This window comes from Hyaena hyaena, unplaced genomic scaffold (genome assembly GCF_003009895.1).
Source record: "Hyaena hyaena isolate Hyena2069 unplaced genomic scaffold, ASM300989v1 scaffold_678, whole genome shotgun sequence".
Taxonomy (NCBI): Eukaryota; Metazoa; Chordata; class Mammalia; order Carnivora; family Hyaenidae; genus Hyaena; species Hyaena hyaena.
Window position 1 is genome coordinate 467,358 of NW_024081305.1, and position 20,719 is coordinate 488,076.

Here is a 20,719-nt window from a genome sequence, read left to right on the forward strand (position 1 = left end):
TTACGGGATGAAATTTTAAGCTGGACAGGCACCATGCCCTGATTTTCTACTTTTTTCATAAACCATATGACTTCCACATGCTGACAGTGTTTTATGTTTTAACCTGCAGTAAAGGCTTTACATCATTTTAATGCTCAGTGCTTAAAATGCAACAGAATCACCTCCGCTAAATGCAAGGAATAGGTTCGGTTTACTAAACCTTTAGTGATTTCAACCAGACTACTAGTCAGAAAAAGTTTAGTGAAAGCTTTTCCCAGTAACTACTTTGCATTTCCACGGAAGAAAACAAACAGAAAATCTGAGGTAGGGAAGGTGAAAGAGAATATTTTTCCAACTCTTAAACATTTGAGTTTTTTATTTCTAAAATAAGTATTGAACATCTAAGAATTACATCTAAAAATATATCTTTCAGCAAATATATATTCTATTATATAATTATACAGGATTTTCCTCCAGTTTTTGGAAAGTAATATTTCAGGTTAAGATAGAAGATTAAAACAAAAAAAATTGTGGAAATCCTAGTCTATAACATACCAAAGGTTCAGCCTTGTATCAACATATTTTATATACTAAATTTGAGATTTAAAAGACATCAATTTTTTTTCTATTCAGGTCATTCTAAATATATATACCGCCTCATATTTATAATCAGCATATCTGTGTGAATGATCAACTGCAGAAATTTCAAATCAAAGATTATAAGACAAACCATAAAACTACATATTGTACCTATGTGACTTTTTAGTTCTTATGGACTTTGCAGTTTTTATGTAATCCTTTACTCATAGGTTCGAGAATTGATAACTTTGGAGCCAAATATGTAAATGCTTTGAAGTCTCAACAGTTAGAAAAGCAATTATGCCAATTCCTTTAGTTATGTAAAGGTCCATTACACACAACACACAACACACAGACACACACACACACACACACACACAACTGTCACAGAAAAAAGATTAGTGAAAAATTTTAATTTTAGACTGAAAAAACTACAAAACATATGGACTTAAATTCTCCTGGTATAATGTTATTAAATATTAAAGACTGTGAGAAAAAAAGATGTTGCAATCCTCTTGCCTTTATAACTCTACTTTAAACTTGAGAAAAAAAATCAGAATTCAAATATTCCAATTCACCTAGATCTAACAACTTAGTTGTGCAATTTTAAAATTAGTTTAATGCAATGCACTTCAATCCTGATATGACAATTACCTGTGGCATAAATGCAAAACAAAAACAAATGCAAGTCCTTTTCATCTAATGATGCATTTTACAGCGAAACCACAAAAAGCACAATCATATTAGCACAAACTAAATAAACAGGCACAGGAGGCATCATGTCCATCCAGGAAGAGAAATGTAGCATGCCAAGAAAGAAAGGAAGGACTGAAAGAAGGAAGAAGGGAAGGAAGGAGAGAAAGGAAGACGGAGGTTTCTATACCTGAAGGATCCCAGAGAAATGAACTAGTCATATCACTCTACCCTATTAGATATAAAAGGGTTTCTACAAGCTTCAAGGTAAAGAGCAGCAATCACTTTACACCATTCAACTTTGCACAGTATAGTATCTTTCAAGTCAACTCCCTTCCATCCTTTACTCACCCAATGCTTCCTCACTCTTCCATACCAGCTTTCAGACAAATCCGAAACAGAACAGGGTGGGGTAGATGAAAAATACAAGCGGCGCCTTTCTGCTACTGCCCCCGCCCCCAAATAATTTCCAACAGTTTTTCCTACTACGAATATAAGTCTCCCTATCTTAAGATACACAACAGTCATTCTAGGTCTTTAGTAGACACACAGAGACGCATACACATGTCAGCACTTCAGACCCCCACTGCATACCCCCGAACCTTAAGTAATGTTTATTGCATTTAACATGAAGACAAGATACAACTACCTACTGTTTCGGGGTGAGGGTGGGTGGAGGACTCCTTTCAAAGTAGCCCCAACAGTGTAACCAAAACACGGTTCCGGAATAAAATATTAAGAACACTTTTCCTTTCCCACCTATCTATGGACTTAAGGATGCAAAAATCCATCTCCAAACCACCTCATCTCTAAAATTCTTCAGCCAGGAGTTTGGGGTGGAGATTTGTCCAGGGGAGGGGGCGGAGGCGGGGAGGAGAAGTGTGAGCCGGCAATGGGACACAAACGAGTTGCTAACCCCAGCTACCCCGCACCACGTCGCCAGCCCAAAGGTCCAGGACTCGGACCTCACGCACGCTTCTCTGGCCAGGCCCAGTTAAAAGCTATGACTCCAGCTATCTAACTTCCTATCTACAGACATTTATTCAAGACTAACATATCACACAAGTACACGTCACACAGTTTAAAACACAGTTATAAACCCCAAACAAACCCACACACCTCAAATTCACCTCACAGTTTCCCAAACTCCAAGCAGGAGACCCCACCTCCAGGATTCAAACCTTCCGCCCACAGTGGAGGAAACCAGGAGAAAAGAGTTGGGGAGCAGCCGACGCCTTTCAATTACCGCCCCCCACAAAGTGCCCCACCCCACACCCTGCGTTCGGGTTACCCACTCGGAAGCCCCAATTTCCTCGCTCTTCTCAATCGGGCCGCTTCAGAGACCCATCCCCAGCCCACTCACTTTCTCCCCAAAACCCCTCGAAAAAAAAAAAAAAGTGAAGAGAAAGAAGTGAGGAAAGAGACTTGAGGTAGTCCGGCTTCAAAACCGCTCGACTCACCTCAGAATCCTTGCTGAGTTCTCTCCGCCCGGCACAGCCCCCTCCCCAACGTCCCAGTACGAAAAGGCTGAGGCAGGGAGGAGGGGAATGCGGGAGGGGGAGGGGTGTCTTCCGCGTGGGGCGCCAGTCAGGAGGGGACTGGGGAGGGGTTGAGGCCGGCGCAGGAAGAGGAGAAGGGGGAGGGGAGGCCCCTATCTCCCAGTCTCCCCCTGAAAACCTCCCTTGTCTCAATCACATCAGACTGACTGTCTTTGTCTGGCTGACAACCGCCATATTGATATCAACAGCCCCGCTCCCACCTGCTGCAGCCGGGCGGCCCTGGGAGTTGTAGTTCTTGCCTCCCTTGAGTAAAAGCTCGAAACTTGGCATCCAGAGGCCCCAGGGAACTACAGATCCCGGCAAGTCCCGCGCCCATCCGCCTTCCCACAGGGAGGAGGGGAAAGGGGCGTCAGAGCCATGAGGACTACACATCCCAGAATACCATGGGTCCCAGGCCCGGCTAGGGGACATGATATCATGCTGGGGTGCAGAGGGAGGATGAATTGGCGGCGAGGATGAATTTGAGCTGACCGAGGGAGGCGTTGAAGAGGAACGGGACAAAAAAGAAAGATGACCACAGTTCCCATGATGCATGGAGAGATGACTACATTTCCCATCATGCCCAAGAAGGGGGCGTGGAGAAAAAAAGGACTGCATGTCCCGCGATGCTCTCGGCGGACTGGTGGCAGGGATTGAACCGGAAGACGCTTTCTGCGTTTGAGAAGTGGAGTGTTTGGTACTGAACAACCAAAAGTCCAGTATGAAACTGGTGAGTCTCCGTTCCTAGGTCATAGGACAAAGGTGATGCCATATCCTTTTAGACTTCGTCGTTTCCACTTTGGGAAGGGAAGCAGAAAGTGGGGTGGACCAAGGAAAGCGGCTGTTGAGGAGGTTTGATTCTTATTCCGCCCACCCCTCACCACCAGCTACCTTCCGAAGATCTTATCCATTCATTGGCGGGTTGCTTTGGTTAAAGTCGTTCACTCTGTCGCGTTTCTTTTACTGCAAACTAAGGTTGGGCTTTACGAGCCGGAGTTGATTTCTCAGCTGCCACGTGAGTGTTAATAGGTTAACTGCTTTCGTGCTGCAGGCACTTGATTAGCGTTTTTCCCCACCGTTGTTGAGGCGGCTTTGGTTAGCAATGAGTAGACACTATTGAGCAGAGGGTAACCACTTATTAAAGTTTGTGCTATAGATTTTTAACTGCCCTAGGAATTCAGAGAGGGACACGAAGTCAGTGTGTGATCTTGGAGGATTTGAGTCTTAAATCCTGTAACAGTGGGCTGAGAGGAAGTATACCAACCTAGAAACTGCGTGAGCCAAGGTTAAACATGCCAGTATATCTGGAAAAGTCTTTGCATCTCAAAACCCAAACACTTGGCTTATAGAAAAGCTTCCAAGACCTTTATTTTGGGCCATTTTACTCGTATTGTACATAGATCTAACTAGTGTATTCTATCTGTATGGAATTAATAGCATAATTAGGTGTGAGATGCCGTTTTTCAACCTTTTAAAATTCGTGTTCCTGCAGCCAAGTATTGTCAAGCTTTACTTTCTGTGATTTTTATACAAAACCAAAAGGTTTGTTTTCTTATTTGAACATACTTTTCCAAAGCATGGGTGCCCTTATGCACGCACACACACACTACAGGCATATACTCTCTGAAGTGTCAGTTGTTTTCTGAAAAGAAGTCAGAGAAAGTATTAAAGTAGATTTAACTTCAAAACTGCTTCCATTTCAGCCTGTTCATGTAGGGAGAAGGGTACAGATCAGTAGACCTTGATTGTCAATTTGCTCCTAGGTCAGTGTGTAAAACATTTAAGAACACAGAATTTATTTTTTTCTTTTTAATGTTTTATTCATTTCTGAGAGAGAGAGAGAGAGAGAGAGAGAGTGTGAGCAGGGGAGGGTCAGAGAGAGAGGGAGACACAGACTCTGAAGCAGGCTCTAGGCTCTGAGCTGGCTGTCAGCACAGAGCCCCATGCGGGGCTTGAACCCACAAACTGAGATCATGACCTGAGCCAAAGTCGGACACTTAACCAAATGAGCCACCCAGGCTCCCGAGAATGCAGAATTTAAAGTCACTGCCTTGCTCTAAACAAGTATGCGATTTAATGAAAAAGAAAGGAAAGCCAAAGTTATAATCATGGTAATATTTACATTCATGGTAAAAGAAGAGCGAGTTCAGGGTTTGGGGAATTAGAGGATAATGGGGTGGGAGACAGGAGGGAGATAGCTTCCTGGACAAGACTGCTTTCTTATCAGTTTAAGCTGATAAGAAAGATGAGTAGGCCAGGGCCTTCCATGAAGAGGGCTCAGGTTATTGGTGCAAAAGAAATTCACTTAAGTGGTTGGAACACAGACCAGGTGTCCTCAATAAAGGATAAATCACATTTGGTGTGCTTGGTGAGAAGACGTGCAAATGTGAATCATTTTTTCCGTTAAAAACTCATTTAACTGAGAGTATCAAAGAGCCAAGGTTTACTTTACCTATACTTTGGTTTGTTCATAATATCCTCCTGCTTAACTTATTTACAAATGTGAAAACATAGAAAGGAACAAAAGTAGTAACTTATTTTTTCCTTTAAGAATCAAAATATGCCTGGGGTGCCTGGGTGACTCAGCTGGTTAAGCATCCAGCTTCAGCTCAGGTCATGATCTCATGGTTCGTGAGTTCGAGCCCAGAGTCCGGCTTTGTGCTGACAACTCAAAGCCTGGAGCCTCCTTCAGATTCTGAGAGAGACAGAGACATTAAAAAATCTTTTTCTTTAACAGCCAAAATATGCCTCATAGGAAAAGAAAGTGTTCTATCTATAATCCCAGTCCCTCCCTCTTTCATTTTTTCTTTTTTCCTTTTTTTTTTTTTTTTTTAAAATGTTTATATATTTTTGAGAGAGAGAATGCAAGCAGGGGAGGAGCAGGGAGAGAGAGAGGGAGACATAGAATCTGAAGCAGGCTCCGAACTGTCAGCACAGAGCCCGATGAGGGGGCTTGAACTCACAAACCGTGAGATGATGACCTGAGTTGAAGTTGGGCACTTAACCAGCTGAGCCACCCAGGTGCCCCTTTCCCTCTTTACTTTCAATCCATGTGTTACATATTAAAACTAATTTGGTAATTTTTAGATGATCTTTAAGGAAAAATTACTATCAACATCGCAAAGTGGTTTCAAAAACTTTAACACTTGGTAAGTTAGATTTCTTTTGTGGGTCATGCCTCCCATAGAGTTGATTATCCCATGGCCTAAAATTTTGAACTTTGTGCGCTGGTTCAGGAATAATGTAGTAATAAGTCATGTTTTTACATTTATATCAATGAAATATATTTTATTGAGCACATTCAATAAAGTTTTTGAGATTATGACTTCCCAAAATACCCTCCCCATGCACAATATGACCATATCTTGTTGATTCTATTTCTTTTTAATGTGTTATTTATTTTTGATAGAGAGATAGTGTGATCAGGAAAGGGTCAGAGAGAGAGAGGGAGACACAGAATCGGAAGACAGGCTCCAGGCTCTGAGCTGGCAGTCAGCACAGAGCCCGACGCGGGGCTCGAACCCACGAACTGTGAGATCATGACCTGAGCTGAAGTCAGATGCTTAACCGACTGAGCCACCCAGGTTCCCCTTAAAATTAGCTTCAAATGTGATTAACTTAGATCTTTGAAAAAGATTATTGATAAAAAATTAAAGTTGGGAAACTTTCTTGATAACATGAAGGGGTCCATAGCATATCATGCCAATTAAGTTGAGTGCCCAGGTTAGTTTTTATACTGCTCAGTTTATCCTCTAATACCATTTATAGTTCTCTAACTTTATACATCACTCCCTTGGTGGCTTTTCATACACCCAAGAGAAGACCATGGATGTCATTATAAAGTAATCTTTGGATATCTCCTCCTTAGATACTAACTCAAAGGATTTTAATGACTGTCTACAATATTATGCAGTATTCAGGTGGCTTTGTTTAACTAAAAACATTTTATTGGCACCTTCAGTTAACCAGAATCACTTTTAAGGAACTGGAAAATTGGAAGTGTAGCCTCTAAATCAACATATTTTATAGCATATTCTGTTATTAGTATAAACTGAGCCTCATTGACTATGTCTCAGTGGCCAGTTCAGCAAAAGATAGAAACTAGAATTCATCAGGGTCCTTAACAAAAACATTGTGGAACAAAAAAAATACTGAATACATTGACAAATTTAATTTGGAACATCATATCCAGGAATTTGGTCATTCAAATAGATGAAGTTTAAAGTGAATAAAAGAAGCAGTTCAAGAATGCAGCATGTGTCATACTTTCTATAGATAGTTCTAGACGTGAAGAGAATCTTCTAGTTTATTAAGTCAACCAAAATTTATTAGGTTGACTTAGCATTCAAAGTTTTCATACTTTCCATTTTAATTCTTACATTTGACCCCAAAGATTGTTTGTGCTGAGGCACAAATTTGAACATGGCTTTAAGATTAGTGATAATCGTTAGTGAATGAGCCTGATTTCCTCAGAGCCCATGGCTTTTTGTAGTTATTGTTGCTGTCTTGTTAAGGTTCTGAAAGGAAAGTTATTTAAATGCTTGTTATACTATACTTTTTTAATTTGATGGAGGAAATTGTATGCTATAGCTGTATTTATAAATTTCAAAATTCAAAAAGGCCAGGAGATGTTCTTCAGTGATCTTTGCTCCTTTATGCAAAGTGCAATTTCATTTGGGGGAAGGCTCAAACTTTTCATTCACTGTTTCTCCTAGGAAAACAGATGGAGCAAAGAAATGGATTAATGGACTGTTCCCAGTGGAAGACAGATAAAATACCAAGTGGAATTGTAGATGATCTAGAAGATCTTTGCTTGAAAGGGGCAAATTCTACCCCAAGGTCAATGTAACAAATTATTAGGAAAGTGTGTGGTTAATCCTTACTTGGATCTTAGAGTGGTACTTTATTTCTCCAGTTTACAGAAATGCAAAATCCTTTAGGCTTCTTAGAACTTGGGTAAAGAACAGAAAATCTTTTGCTATAAATTACCAACATTCACAATTTTACCAATGCTTATTACTTAACCTATTTTGGTCTGTTTGTTAAAATGTCAACCTGATTTCACTAGCTTTTCTATTTCTTTTGGCTGGTTGATTAGAGTGCCCTCATGTGTCTTTTTGATGTAATATCATTTTGAGCTTCAGAAAGGTCATGTTTTATCACCACCTTGGTATGATAGGTTTTTTTTCATTTCTTTCCTCAAACTGAAAGTGACGTGTAACATAAGGCCAAGTCACATACTTCGTTCAGCCATGCTCTGAGATAAAAACGGATATTTGGGGTATTTCAAAGTCATAATTGTTACTATGAAGAATTAATCTTTTATACTTAATGCAAAATAAAAGTGTACCAATGATGGGTTTTTTCCAGCAATGATAGTTGAAAATAATGGTTGAGGGGCGCCTGGGTGGCTTAGTCGGTTAAGCGTCCGACTTTCGCTTAGGTCATGATCTCACGGTTCGTGGGTTCGGGCCCCGCATCGGGCTCTGTGCTGACTGCCAGCTCAGAGCCTGGAGCCTGTTTCAGTCTGTGACTCCCTCTCTCTCTGACCCTCCCCTGCTCACGCTCTCTCTCTCTCTCTAGAAATAAATAAAAAAAAACCTTAAAAAAAAATTAAAAAAAAAAAAGAATGGTTGAATTGAAATAGTTATATTGGCTCTCAGTATAAGCATTAATGACATCATTAGTGATGCATATAACTGCAGTAATACATCTGTTTTGTGACTGGTTTGCTTTGAGTACTCAAATCCTGCTACCGTTTTCTCTGATGATCAGCAGAGTGTACTTGGCAGACAAAGGCCAGGAGTGTAGCATGAAATTCAGTAAAATACAGTATTCCAAATGGAAAATTTGCTCCTGGCTTGCTAAATACCAACTGAGACCCAGGCACAAACTGCCCCTCAGATCTCCATTATGATTCTTTTATTTATTCAACAAATCTTCCTGAACACCTTTCTCCTCTGTGCATTGCTCGAGGTGCTGGGTATACTACAATGAACAAAACAGATTTACTCCGTGCCTTTATGGAAGGTAATGTCTAGTGGCTTACTGGTGCAATTCAAACAGTATTACAGTGAACTTCCTGATGTGGAGATGTCACTAGGCACTGGCTCAAGTATTTTTTTAATTTTAAATTATTTTTAAAGTATTTTTTTCAAACAGTGCATTTAATTATACCCAAGAATATGCCTTAAAATTTTAACAATTATAGCCAACTTGCCCGCTAGTTTACCATTGTACCAGTAGTGTATTAGAATGCATTTCCTCCCCCATGCCAACAGTGTCATCTATTTCTTTACTCTTACTATGTACCTTCCTAATGCAACTTTCTTTCATCAATCCACACAGCCTCTTGTCTCTTAGACTTCAGCTATAATTAGGAAAACATTCTTATAGTGGTATTATATGGATGTGGGAAATGTACTGGAAAGGGGAACACATTTCTTCAGATAAAACAGTGGTGTCATAAGAATCTTTAAAGGAATTTTTTAAGGAATCTTTGGTGATGGCTTTGAAAATGATACATGAGTGTAGTAATTAAGATGGCGGTATTGTGGGATCAAATGGACTGGAAAGGCAGCCAGACCAGGTGTGTGTAAATGACAGGAGATCCCCTATCATCCCCAGAAAAAGAATGATCTGTGAGATGAAGCTAAAACTGGACATATCAGGAAGGGCTAAGAAAAGGGTCAGAATTTGCAGAGATCATGAGAAAAGGCAAGGCTGCAAGCCAAAAGGATGAAGGGGAAATAGGAAAGACTGTAAGAAGAAAAGAGTCAGTTTGAAAACCCCAAGACACTCAGTGATCAAGTCTAAGAACTGTGTGGTGGCAATTTTACTGTGAGAAAAACAGGAAGTTTCCATTGTCCCTGATTGACCATATATCTGAAGGAAATGCCCGAAAGGTCTAAAACATTTGAATTTATTGAAAGCACAACTGAATGAACTTTAGCTCTCTCAAGGATATATAATGAGATAGCTGATGTTCAAGAAAGTGATTTTTTTTAGTAGGAATTGCAAAACGAACACCCTTTTTGCCCTTAAGGTACAGTTTATTTTTCATTACTCATGTTTATGAAAGGGTAGGGGGGAGGTGAATAATAAAAGGTCTTGCATAATCCATTCTACAGATTTATGACCCAAGCAGAGATTCTCTTTTCTGAAATACGATATTCTGCATTTTTTTTATTTCAGTGTAATAGAGGAAGTCATAATTAGATGTTCTAATTTAATAAGTCTCCTTTCCCATATGTTTTTCCAGCATGTGGAAATAATGAGTAAAGAAGTGTTAATAATGTAGAGGAGGGATGCCTGGGCGGCTCAGTCGGTTAACTGAGGCTCTGGTCATGATCTCTCAGTTTGTGGGTTCAAGCCCTACATCGGGTTCTGTGCTGACAGCTCAGAGCCTGTATAGCCTGCTTCAGATTCTGTGTCTCCCTCCCTCTCTTCCACTCCCCCACTTGCGCTCTCTCTTTCTCTCAAAAAATGAATAAACATTTTAAAAACTTTTTTAATGTAGAGGATATTATTATAACCATTACCTTTTTCTCTTACATTTTTAAAGCAACTTTATTGAGGTATAATTTACATGCCACAGAATTCATGCATTTAAAGGGTACTATGCAGTATTAGTAAATTTACAGAAATATGTAATAATCATCACAATCCAGTTTTAGAATATTTCTATCACTCCAAAAAGATCCCTTGTGCCCATTAGCAGTCAATCCCCATTACTACCTCCAGGCTCAGGCAACCACTTATCTACTTTCTGTCTTCTAGATTTGCCCTTTCTTGTCATTTCATATAAATTGACTCCTACAATATTCAGTCTTTTGTGTCTGACTTCTTTCACTTAGCATGTTTGCGAGGTTCACCCATGTTGTAGCATATATTGCTCAATAATATTCCACTGTATGAGTATACGCCATTTGGTTTATCCATATACTATTTGATAGACATTTGGGTTGTTTTCACTTTGGGGCTACTATTGTGTGGACAGTTTTCATTTCTTTTTTTTTTTTCCTTAAATAGTTTATTGTCAAGTTAGTTTCCATATAACACCCAGTGCTCATCCCAACAAGTGCCCTCCTCCATGCCCATCACTCCCCTTCCCGTCTCCCCCACCCCCATCAGCCCTCAGTTTGTTCTCAGCATTCAAGTCTCTCATGGTTTGCCCCCCTCCTTCTCCCCAACTATTTTTCCCCCTTCTCCCCCATGGTCCTCCATTAAGTTCCTCCTAATCCTCCTATACATGGAAACATATGGTATCTGTCTTTCTCTGCCTGACTTATTTCGCTCAGCATAACACCCTCAAGGTCCATCCATGTTGCTACACATGGCCAGATTTCATTCTTTCTCATTACCATGTAGTATTCCGTTGTATAGATGAACCACATCTTCTTGATCCATTCGTCAGTTCATGGACACTTAGGCTCCTTCCATGTTTTGGCTATTGCTGAGAGTGCTGCTATGAATATTGGGTTACATATGCCCGTACGCATCAGCACTCCTGTATCCCTTGGGTAAATTCCTAGCAGTGTTATTGCTGGGTTATAGGGGAGTTCTATTGTTAATTCTTTGAGGAACCTCCACACTGTTTTCCAGAGGGGTTGCACCAGTTTACATTCCCACCAGCAGACAGTGTAGGAGGGTGCCCGTCTCTTCACATCCTCACCAGCATCTGTACTCTCCTGATTTGTTCATTTTCGCCACTCTGACCGGCGTGAGGTGGTATCTCAATGTGGTGTTAATTTGTATTTCCCTGCTGATGAGGGACGCTGAGCATCGTTTCATGTGTCTGTTGGCCATTTGGATGTCCTCTTTGGAGAAGTGTGTGTTCATATCTTCTGCCCATTTCTTCGCTGGATTGTTTTTCAGGTTTGGAGTTTGGTGAGTTCCTTATAGATTTTGGATACTAGCCCTTTATCTGATATGTCATTTGCAACTATCTTTTCCCATTCTGTCAGTTGCCTATTAGTTTTATTGATTGTTTCCTTTGTCTTGCAGAAGCTTTTTATCCTGATTAGGTCCCAGTAGTTCATTTTTGCTCTATTCCCTTGCCTTTGGGGATGTGTCAAGTAAGAAATTCCTGTGGTGGAGGTCAAGGTCGTTGTTTCCTGCTTTCTCCTCTAGGGTTTTGATGGTTTCCTGTCTCACATTCAGGTCCTTTATCCATTTTGAGTTTATTTTTGTGTATGGTGTGAGAAAATTAATCTAGTTTCATTCTTCTGCATGTTGCTGTCCAGTCCTCCCAGCACCATCTGTTAAAGAGGCTGTCTTTTTTCCATTGGATATGCTTTCCCACTTTAACAAAGATTAGTTGGCCATACATTTGTGGGTCCAATTCTGAGTTCTCTATTCTAGTCCATTGGTCTATGTGTCTGTTTTTGGCCAGGACAGTTTTCATTTCTAATATCTCCATATTTCCATTTTTTTTCTTACATGATTGCACTGGCTAAAACCTCTAGTAAATATTGAATAGGAGGGGTGTGAGCCGACATCCTTGCCAATCTTTTCCCAGTTCCCTGTCTGAAGGGGAAAATATTTAGTCTTTTTTACTACTGGATAAGCTATGAGGTTTAGTTCTTTGTAGATACCTTTAATCCGGTTGAGCATTTTTATCATGAATGGGTCTTGGATTTTATCAAATGCTTTTTCTTTGCATATCAAAATGGTAGTGTGGTTTTTGTCCTTTTTTATATTAATATGGTGTATTACCTTGATTGAATATTAAGTCAATCTTGCATTCTAAGTATAATTCCCATTTGGTCATGATGCATAATCCTTCAAACATATTATTGGAATTGGTTTGCTGATATTTTCTTGAGGATCTTTGCATGTATATTCACAAGAGATACTCTTCTGTAGTTTTCTCTATTTTTTTTTAAATGATCCTTTTTTTTATTTATTTTTTTATTTCTAGGAGAGAGAGAGAGAGACAGCATGAGCAGGGGAGGGCCAGAGAGAGAGGGAGACAGAGACTCTGAAATAGGCTCCAGGCTCTGAGCTGGCAGTCAGCACAGAGCCCGACGCGGGGCTCGAACCCACGAACCGCGAGATCATGACCTAAGCGAAAGTCGGACGCTTAACCGACTAAGCCACCCAGGCGCCCCTCTCTATTTTTTTTTTAATGTTGATTTTTGACAGTGAGTGGGGGAGGGGCAAAGAGAGATAGAGACGGAGTATCTGAAGCAGGCTCTGTGCTGATAGCAGCGAGCTCCATATGTGGCTCAAACTCACAGTGAGATCATGAATTGGGCTGAAGTCGGACACTGAACTGACTGAACCACCCAGACCTCCTATTCTGTAGGTTTCTTATGATGTCTTTGGTTTTGGTGTCAAAGTAATTGTGTTCTCATTGAGTGACTTAGGAAATTTTCCCTTCTCTGTATTCTAGAAGAATGCTCACAGAATTGATATCATTTCTTTAAATGTTTGATAGAATTCATCGATGAAGCTATTTGAGCTTTTCTTTGTGGACAGATTTTTAATTTGACTAATTCACTTTCTTTAGATTTTCTTTTCGTGCATTACTTTTTTTTAGAAATTATAGTAGAATATACACAACATAAGATTAACTGTTTTAACCATTTTTAAGTGTGCAGTTCAGTGGCATTAAGTACATTCTCCTTGTTTTGTGACCATCACCATCCGTCTCCAGACATGACTTAGCATAATGTCTTCAAGGTTTATCTATGTTGTGGCATGTCTCAGAATTTTCTTCCTTTTCAAGGCTGAATAATATTCCACCAACCATGTATACTACATTTTGTTTATCCATTCATCTGTCTATGGACACTTAACGTAATTTCTGCCTTTTGGCTATTGCAAATAAAACTGTTTTGAACATGTACAAATACCTCTTCAGATCTCTGTTTGAATTCTTTGGGATATATACCCAGGAATAGAATTGCTGGATCACATGGTAATTTGATCAAAAAAGTTTAACTTTTTGAAGAACGAACACACTTATTTTTCACAGCATATGCACCTGTACCATTTTACATCCCAAGCTGCAAGACACAAGTGTTCTGATTTCTCCGCATCTTCGCCACTTGCCAACACTTGTCATTTTCCATTGTTTCAATAATAGCCATCCTAATGGGTGTGAACTAGTTTCTCCCTGTGATTTTGATTTACATTTTCCTAATGTTTAGTGATGTTGAGCATCTTTTTATATTTTTTTAGATAGATAAAATACATGTACATTGTTTAACTTTTAAAAAGAGTAAACAGTACAATAAGTTTAAAGAAAAAAAATGAAGAGATCTTCTATCTGTATCTTCCTCCCCAAGAGCGATCTCAATGATCGGTTTCTTGTGTACACTTCAGAGATACTCTGTGGACTTATATTTATGTAATTTCCTTCCCCCCCCCCTTTTTTCTAATTTTTTTACAAAAGTGGTGAGACCACCCACACTGGTTTTGTGAATTCCTTTTACTTTTTTAAGTTAGAAATGGATCTTACCTATCATTTCATATCAATATCTAGAACTGCTTCATTTTATAAAACACTACATACCTAATGAGTCAGAGTCTGCATTTAGTAAGATCTTGGGTCATCTGTTTTCACAGTACTTTCATTCTAGACAATAAAATCTTTTCAGTGCTCCTTTCAGATCTTTTTTAAAATATTTCTAAGAGACATTTTGTATTTTCATTATCTAAAGGCTGAGTTTAGAATTCTGGATGTTGGGCTAGAAGATACAGTTCTACTACCGGCACCTCACAATGATTTTGAAATCATTCATTGTTTAGGGCATGGTTTTATTGCTAACGTCAGACATACCATATGAAATTAGTGTCAGCATAGCTCAAAAATATACTATTGCTAGAAAAAAAAGTCAGTTGGTAGTGTTTTGCTGTTTAGATATACCATCATTTATCTGGCCAAACTTTCAGTGATAAGCACTTCATTGTTTCCAGTCTTTTGCAGTTAGAAATCATGTTCCAAGGTAATCTCCTTTGTGAGCATCTCTAGAAGTAGATTTGTAGGTACATTTCTGGTGAAATGGGTGTTTCAGAGGGTGTGCGCATCTTTTATCTCATTTTATTGCCAAAATGCCCCCATAGAGACCTATCAGATCCCAGTGTACTCCTGCAATGTAACCGTCAAACTGTCTTATTTTCCTCACTGAAAAGTGAAAAAATGGTATGTCATTAGACTTAAAAAATCTTTTTATCCTATGTGTAAGATGTAGACCATATTTTTATGTGTTTACAAAAGCATCTGTATTTCTATTTCCTTCTCAACTCTTTTATCCCACTTGATCTGTTAATTTTACAGTACTTACAATATCTATCTTTTATAGTTTTAGAGTGTATTTTGATATCTTATAGTACTTGTTCCCACTCATTGCTTTTCACTTTAGAATTTCCCAGACTGCTGTCAAACTTTTTTTTTGTATAAAATTTAGAATTTTAAATATCATATAAAATTCAGAATTATTAGTTCCCACTAAAATCTTTCTCCTATTTTTATTAGAATCAGGTTAAATTTATAAAATGTAAGGAAAGAGCTAACTTATTTCTTTCAACATGTAATTGAGTCTAAGAACAAATGTCTTTTCTTTTAAATCTTTTCTTAAACATTATCTTTTTTATTGTTACTGTAAGTGGAATCTTTTCCTAATAGTTTACGTATAAGATGGGTATTTCTACAGCTTCTCGTTGAATTGTTTTATTTTAATTTTTAGTAGTTTTTCCAGTTAATTCTTCTGGGTCTTCCATGTGTATAACTTTGCAGAAAATCTTTTTAAACCTCATTGTTTTCCTGTAGTGCAATGACAGTGGCTTATAACTTGCAGGATAGTTTGGAACGGGAGTGGTAGCCATAGACATCTCTGTTCTATTTCTGATACAAATGGACAATACTGCTTTAACTCGACATGGCACTGTTATATCAACTTTTGGCTTGAAATTTTTGTATATTTTAATTTAGATGTTGTAGCTAGCTACTTTCTTGTTCTAGAATTTTCTAGTCATTAATAAAGTAAGATTCTTTTACATAGACCAACAATAAATTATTTTTTAAGGGGGAGATCTATTTGTGTTGTATGGTATTGTTTGTTCTAGGCAGCTAATTATATCTTGCAAGCCATTTCCAGACTTTTGAGAAAACAATGGTTTTTATAACTTAAAGTCTTGGGTGGTGTTTAGCAGATTCACAGAAGTAAAAGACTTATGTGACCTTAAGAGAAAATTACAGGGTTTCCTTGGAAAACAGAACAACCAGAAATAGTTTCTCCCTCTGTACTTAAGAGACAGGCCTGATAAAAGCAAGAAATGTAAACAAATCGGTCTGTTAAAATAAACATAATTACCACACCAAAAAAAAAAAAAAAAAAAAATCTCTGTGGAAACAAAAGGTTCAGAGCCTGAGTCAGGGGCTTATTTATTTTAAGCTGTATTTGATTCAAGCTATGTAGATCCAATAAGAAAAAACCGTTGATGAATGGCTATATGATAGGTAAAATTAACAGGAAAGAGAAGCAGTAACAAAAATCCTTTGTTAATGGCTGTACAATCCAACAATTGCTACTAAATGCCTATCTCATACAAAACCTTGATGTCATGGGACATACTAAAGATGAGTAAGACATAGATACTACTATCAGTAACCTACTATTTGACAAACCATGGACTCAGTGTATTGTGTATACTATGTATGTATGTATACCTAGTTTATACCTAGAGTATACCTAGTTTTAGTAATAGACTTTGATATAAGGCAGTAGTGGGGTATGTAAGATGTACTGCAACCAGAAAGTCAAAGTTGTGTAGAGAAGTAAAATCTGAGTTGGCCTTGAAAGATATGTTGGCTGGCAAATATTTCTGAGGAGTTTTGTGTCACTGCCATTAGAGTCAGGGGTGACAAAAGTTAAAAAGGTAGATTGAAGCCACACTGGTGACTTTGAATACGAAACTCAGTGGTTTGAACAGTCACAGAGTAAGGATATTTGAAATATATATATTTCGATGAAGTTTTGGAGCTTTAAAGTACGGATGTTTAAACACGTAGAGCCTTTAATTTATCCTTTTGGAAATCTAGGTCAAAGGAAATGGAAGAACTATATTTTACACACTTAAGAAAAACTTTAGAATGTGAAATCAGAAAAGTATGGTTCACTGCAGTTATAGAAAATAGTTTGAAAAGTGAAATATAGTCAAGAAGCATTAGGAAAGTTAGCAAATGCATCGAAGTAAATGCAAAGTCAGAATTACCCTACTTAGGACAAGATTTTTCTAAGTACTTGACGAGGACCTCATAAGCAATAACAGAATTCATAAATACATCAGAAGGTGAAAGGGATCTGGAGAATGAGTGGGACAAGTTGACAGGCACCATAGAAGAACAATACCTAGATGGGGAAAAAAGGAGAGAACAGAAACAGTGAATTCCTTGACATTCACCTCTGTTGAGAAAAAGCTGGGCAAGGGTCCCATTCCTACAGAACTGATAAATGCATAGAATATTCTTGGTTACATCAACAGCTTGGATATAGATAAATCACTAGAAAGTGTGATGCTGTCCTTGAATTTTTTAAAATATAATTTTCATACAGTTAAACTAGCATAAATGTCAAGTGTGCTTATAGTTTGATGAATTTTTAGCTAGTAATGCATTCGTGTATGTTCTCATTTGTGTCTGGCTTCTTTAACTCAACACTGTTGACCTGAAAGTTTTGAAGACTAAGATTGTTGACTTGTTGGCTAGCCTATGTCACCCATGTATGACAAGCAAATTCTAGAGGACTGGCAAGCTACATGTGAGATTACCATCTCTTTGTAGGATTCTTGAAGAGACCCTGAGAAATTCAGCCTGGTAAAACCTATTTCTGGGCTTGGCAAGCCACTGCAATTTAGTGGGAGACTGTCAGGCAAACACAACATGGTTTCTTTTAAAAAGAAATCAGTCTGACTGAGCTATCAGAGTTCTGCAGAGCGACTAAATAAAACTTGGTTTTTAATTCACTCGAATTTTTAGAATGCTTTTCTGAAAATAAAAATAACTATTGTAGAATCAATATACATAAAAAATTTTTTCCAAATATAATTGAAAGATACAAAGGAGGAAACAAAAATCACCTGTAATCTCACTGCTTAGAATAATCACCATTTAACATTTTGGTAGGTAATCTGCCGTGGTGGATGTGTGCACAGATATCCTTCTATATCAGTAACTCTAAAGTTATAAATCTCTTAGGATTAGATTCCACTCTGAGTGATAGGAAGCCTGAAATAATCATGGCTTAAATAGGATTGATGTTTGTTTCTCTCTTATGTAATGAAGTCTCAGGGTAAATAGTCCAGGGCTGATATGACAGGTTCATCATCCTTAGAGACCTTATTGCCACCATCTTCAATATGTGGCTAACTCTGTGATCCAGTGTGATTTTATCAGCTAAGGCATCAAGTCCGTATTTCGAGGAAGGAGGAAGGGGCAAAGACACTCATGTGCCTTCACTTTGTTAGTTTCTCAGAGTTGCACATACCAGTTTGATCTATCTTTTCCACCAGAATCTACATTGCTACATCGAGTGCAAAAAGAGACTAGCTAGGAAATAGTCTTTGTTTCAGGTGGCCATAATTCCAGCTGAGATTTGGATTTCTCCTATGAAAGGACAGATAATGACACTTTGGTCTCTCACAAGCATTTTTATTAAATATGTATATCACTCATTGTGGACATGTTTATAGTATTGCATTATGTGGATTTATTCTGCTGTTGAATATTTTGGTTTACATCCCGTGCTGTCTTGCACAGTGCTGAAGAGAACATACTTTTATTTACTTTTTTTTTTTTTGCACCCACCTGTTTTTTTTCTTAAGTAAATTCCTTAAGTAGAATTGCAAGGTCAAGTACTATACATACACATTTTAAATTTTGATTCAGTGCTGCTTTTCAGAAGTCCTTTCATTTTCACCTACCAGGAGTAAATGAGAATTTCCATTTCCCACATCCTCATGATTAGTTTCTTCATGCAAGTGTTTCGACAAACCATTTCCTCTCTGTAGTTTTAATCTGCACTTCCATTACTTGTAGAAGGTTGACCAACTTTGCATTTGTTTTTGGTGTTTTGTGATTTCAGTATTGGGTTTGTTTGTTTTTTGTTTTTGTTTTGCAAATTGCCCATTTCTGATTTTGACCCATTTTTCTGTTGGAATCTTTGTCCTTTTCTTATTTAGTTATTAGAGTTCTTTATATATTAAGGATATCGATTCTTGGTTTTATAATTTTTGCCAGTATCTTTGTTTGCTTTGTTTTGTTTTTCACATAAATAAACGTATCTATTATTTTCTTCTAAGATCATGGTTTTAAGATAGCACTTAAAAGTCCTTTTCCACCCCAAGATTATATCAAATATTTTCCTAAAGCTTTAGACTTTCTCTCTAGTATTCCATACAAAGATTTTTTTTAAAGTATTTTATCAGCCACAAGAAACTGAAAATCAAAATCAAACTACTTCCTCCAGTAAGTGTGGGTCTCCCTGTTGCATTTTTGTAGGCTCAATATTAATTAGTAGAAGAAGCTGCCTCTTCTCTTCTCTCCCAAGGACCCAGATGGTACAGGCAAATGAAAACTTCTTTTTTTTTTTTTTTAATGTTTATTTATTTATTTTGAGAGAGAGAAGAAGCAGGGGAGAGACCGAGAGAGGGGGAGACAGAATCTCAAGCAGGCTCTGTGCACTGCTAGCATGAAGCCTGACACGGGGCTCAAACTCATGAACTGTGAGATCATGACCTGAACCGAAATCAAGAGTCGGATGCTTAACTGACTAGGCTACCCAGGCATTCCAAATACTCTTTCCCTTACTCTGATTCCTGATATATTAACTGATGTGATTAGTAGGAAATGTTTTTGGTTGAAAAGCCTTTTCTAGGGTGCCTGGGTGGCTCAGTCTGTTAAGCATCCGACTTTGGCTCAGGTCATGATCTCACAGTTGTGGTTCGAGCCCCGCTTTGGGCTCTGTGCTGACAGCTAGTGCAGAGCCTGGAGCCTGTTTCAGATTCTGTATCTCCTCTCTCTGACCTTCCCCTGTTCATTCTGTCTCTCTCTCTCTCTCTCTCTCTCTCTCTCTCAGAAATAAATAAAACATTAAAAAAAGCTTTTTCTAGACCCCAAAACATTGCTGATTGCCTGATTTTTGTCTAGATATAAATGCATGTGAGGAACCCAGCATGAAGTGCTCAGTAAATGAGTTGTTTTTATAAACTTCTTCACATAATCAAAAGCAGTTTGTAAATTCATTTCTTTGAAAATCTAAAGGACTGAAAGGGGCTTTTCCCCAATCTACCCAGAAGCATATTCATGTAAAGGTTGAGCTTGGCATATTCTTCTATGTGTGGATATGCACCTTCCCCCTAAACAGAACACTTTCGTCAGCTATGAAAGTCTATTCAGTTAGTAACACATCTTCCCAGTGCCACAAGGAACTCCCTAGTGACCATGGTATCTGTGCCTTCTCCTTCAGTGGACTCTGATATCCACATTTGTCTAGACACTGAACCTTGTACCAATGCATAATCTGTGGTCTGGGTTGGGGGGAGTGCACACATTTTTATTTTTTTTTTAATATAATTTATTCTCAACTTGGCTAACATACAATGTGTGCAGTGTGCTCCTGGTTTTGGGGGTAGATTCCTGTGGTTCATCGCTTACATGCAACACCCAGTGCTCATCACAACATAACATGACTAGAATAAACTCCTAGCTTACTCATGAATTAATATTAAACTAATAATGATTCTCCTTGTTGATGCTGATCTTCTTAGACACTTAAGTGTACCATTTTATTAACCTTTTTTCTTACCCATTGTGATTGCTGTGGATTTTCTGCAACTTGTATAAGTTCCATTGTCCTTAACTTGCCCCTACTTCTAAATTATTCATCCCGTAAATAATACTTGTAATTTCCATATCTCTCTCT

The 20,719-nt window shown here is 38.3% G+C and overlaps 2 protein-coding genes across 7 annotated transcripts in view; one reads left to right on the top strand and one right to left on the bottom strand.

Annotated features, from left to right (window-relative positions):
• The window catches only part of HMBOX1 (homeobox containing 1), a 180,307-nt gene extending 177,331 nt beyond the window's left edge, over positions 1-2,976 (bottom strand). For all 5 annotated transcript variants that reach the window (XM_039217175.1, XM_039217176.1, XM_039217174.1 and 2 more), the window contains exon 1: positions 2,712-2,976. The gene's annotated coding sequence lies outside the window, so the exon portion shown is untranslated. The remainder of the gene's footprint in view (positions 1-2,711) is intronic.
• A 460-nt stretch (positions 2,977-3,436) lies between these two features.
• INTS9 (integrator complex subunit 9) overlaps positions 3,437-20,719 on the top strand; it is a 113,103-nt gene continuing 95,820 nt past the window's right edge. The window contains exon 1 of one of the 2 annotated variants that reach the window (XM_039217182.1): positions 3,437-3,519. In XM_039217182.1, coding sequence (XP_039073113.1) covers positions 3,511-3,519 — 9 coding nt within the window. In that variant the 5' untranslated portion in view covers positions 3,437-3,510. Of the gene's footprint in view, positions 3,520-3,756; positions 3,805-20,719 lie in introns of those variants that run through there. The other variant, XM_039217183.1, reaches the window with a different exon arrangement.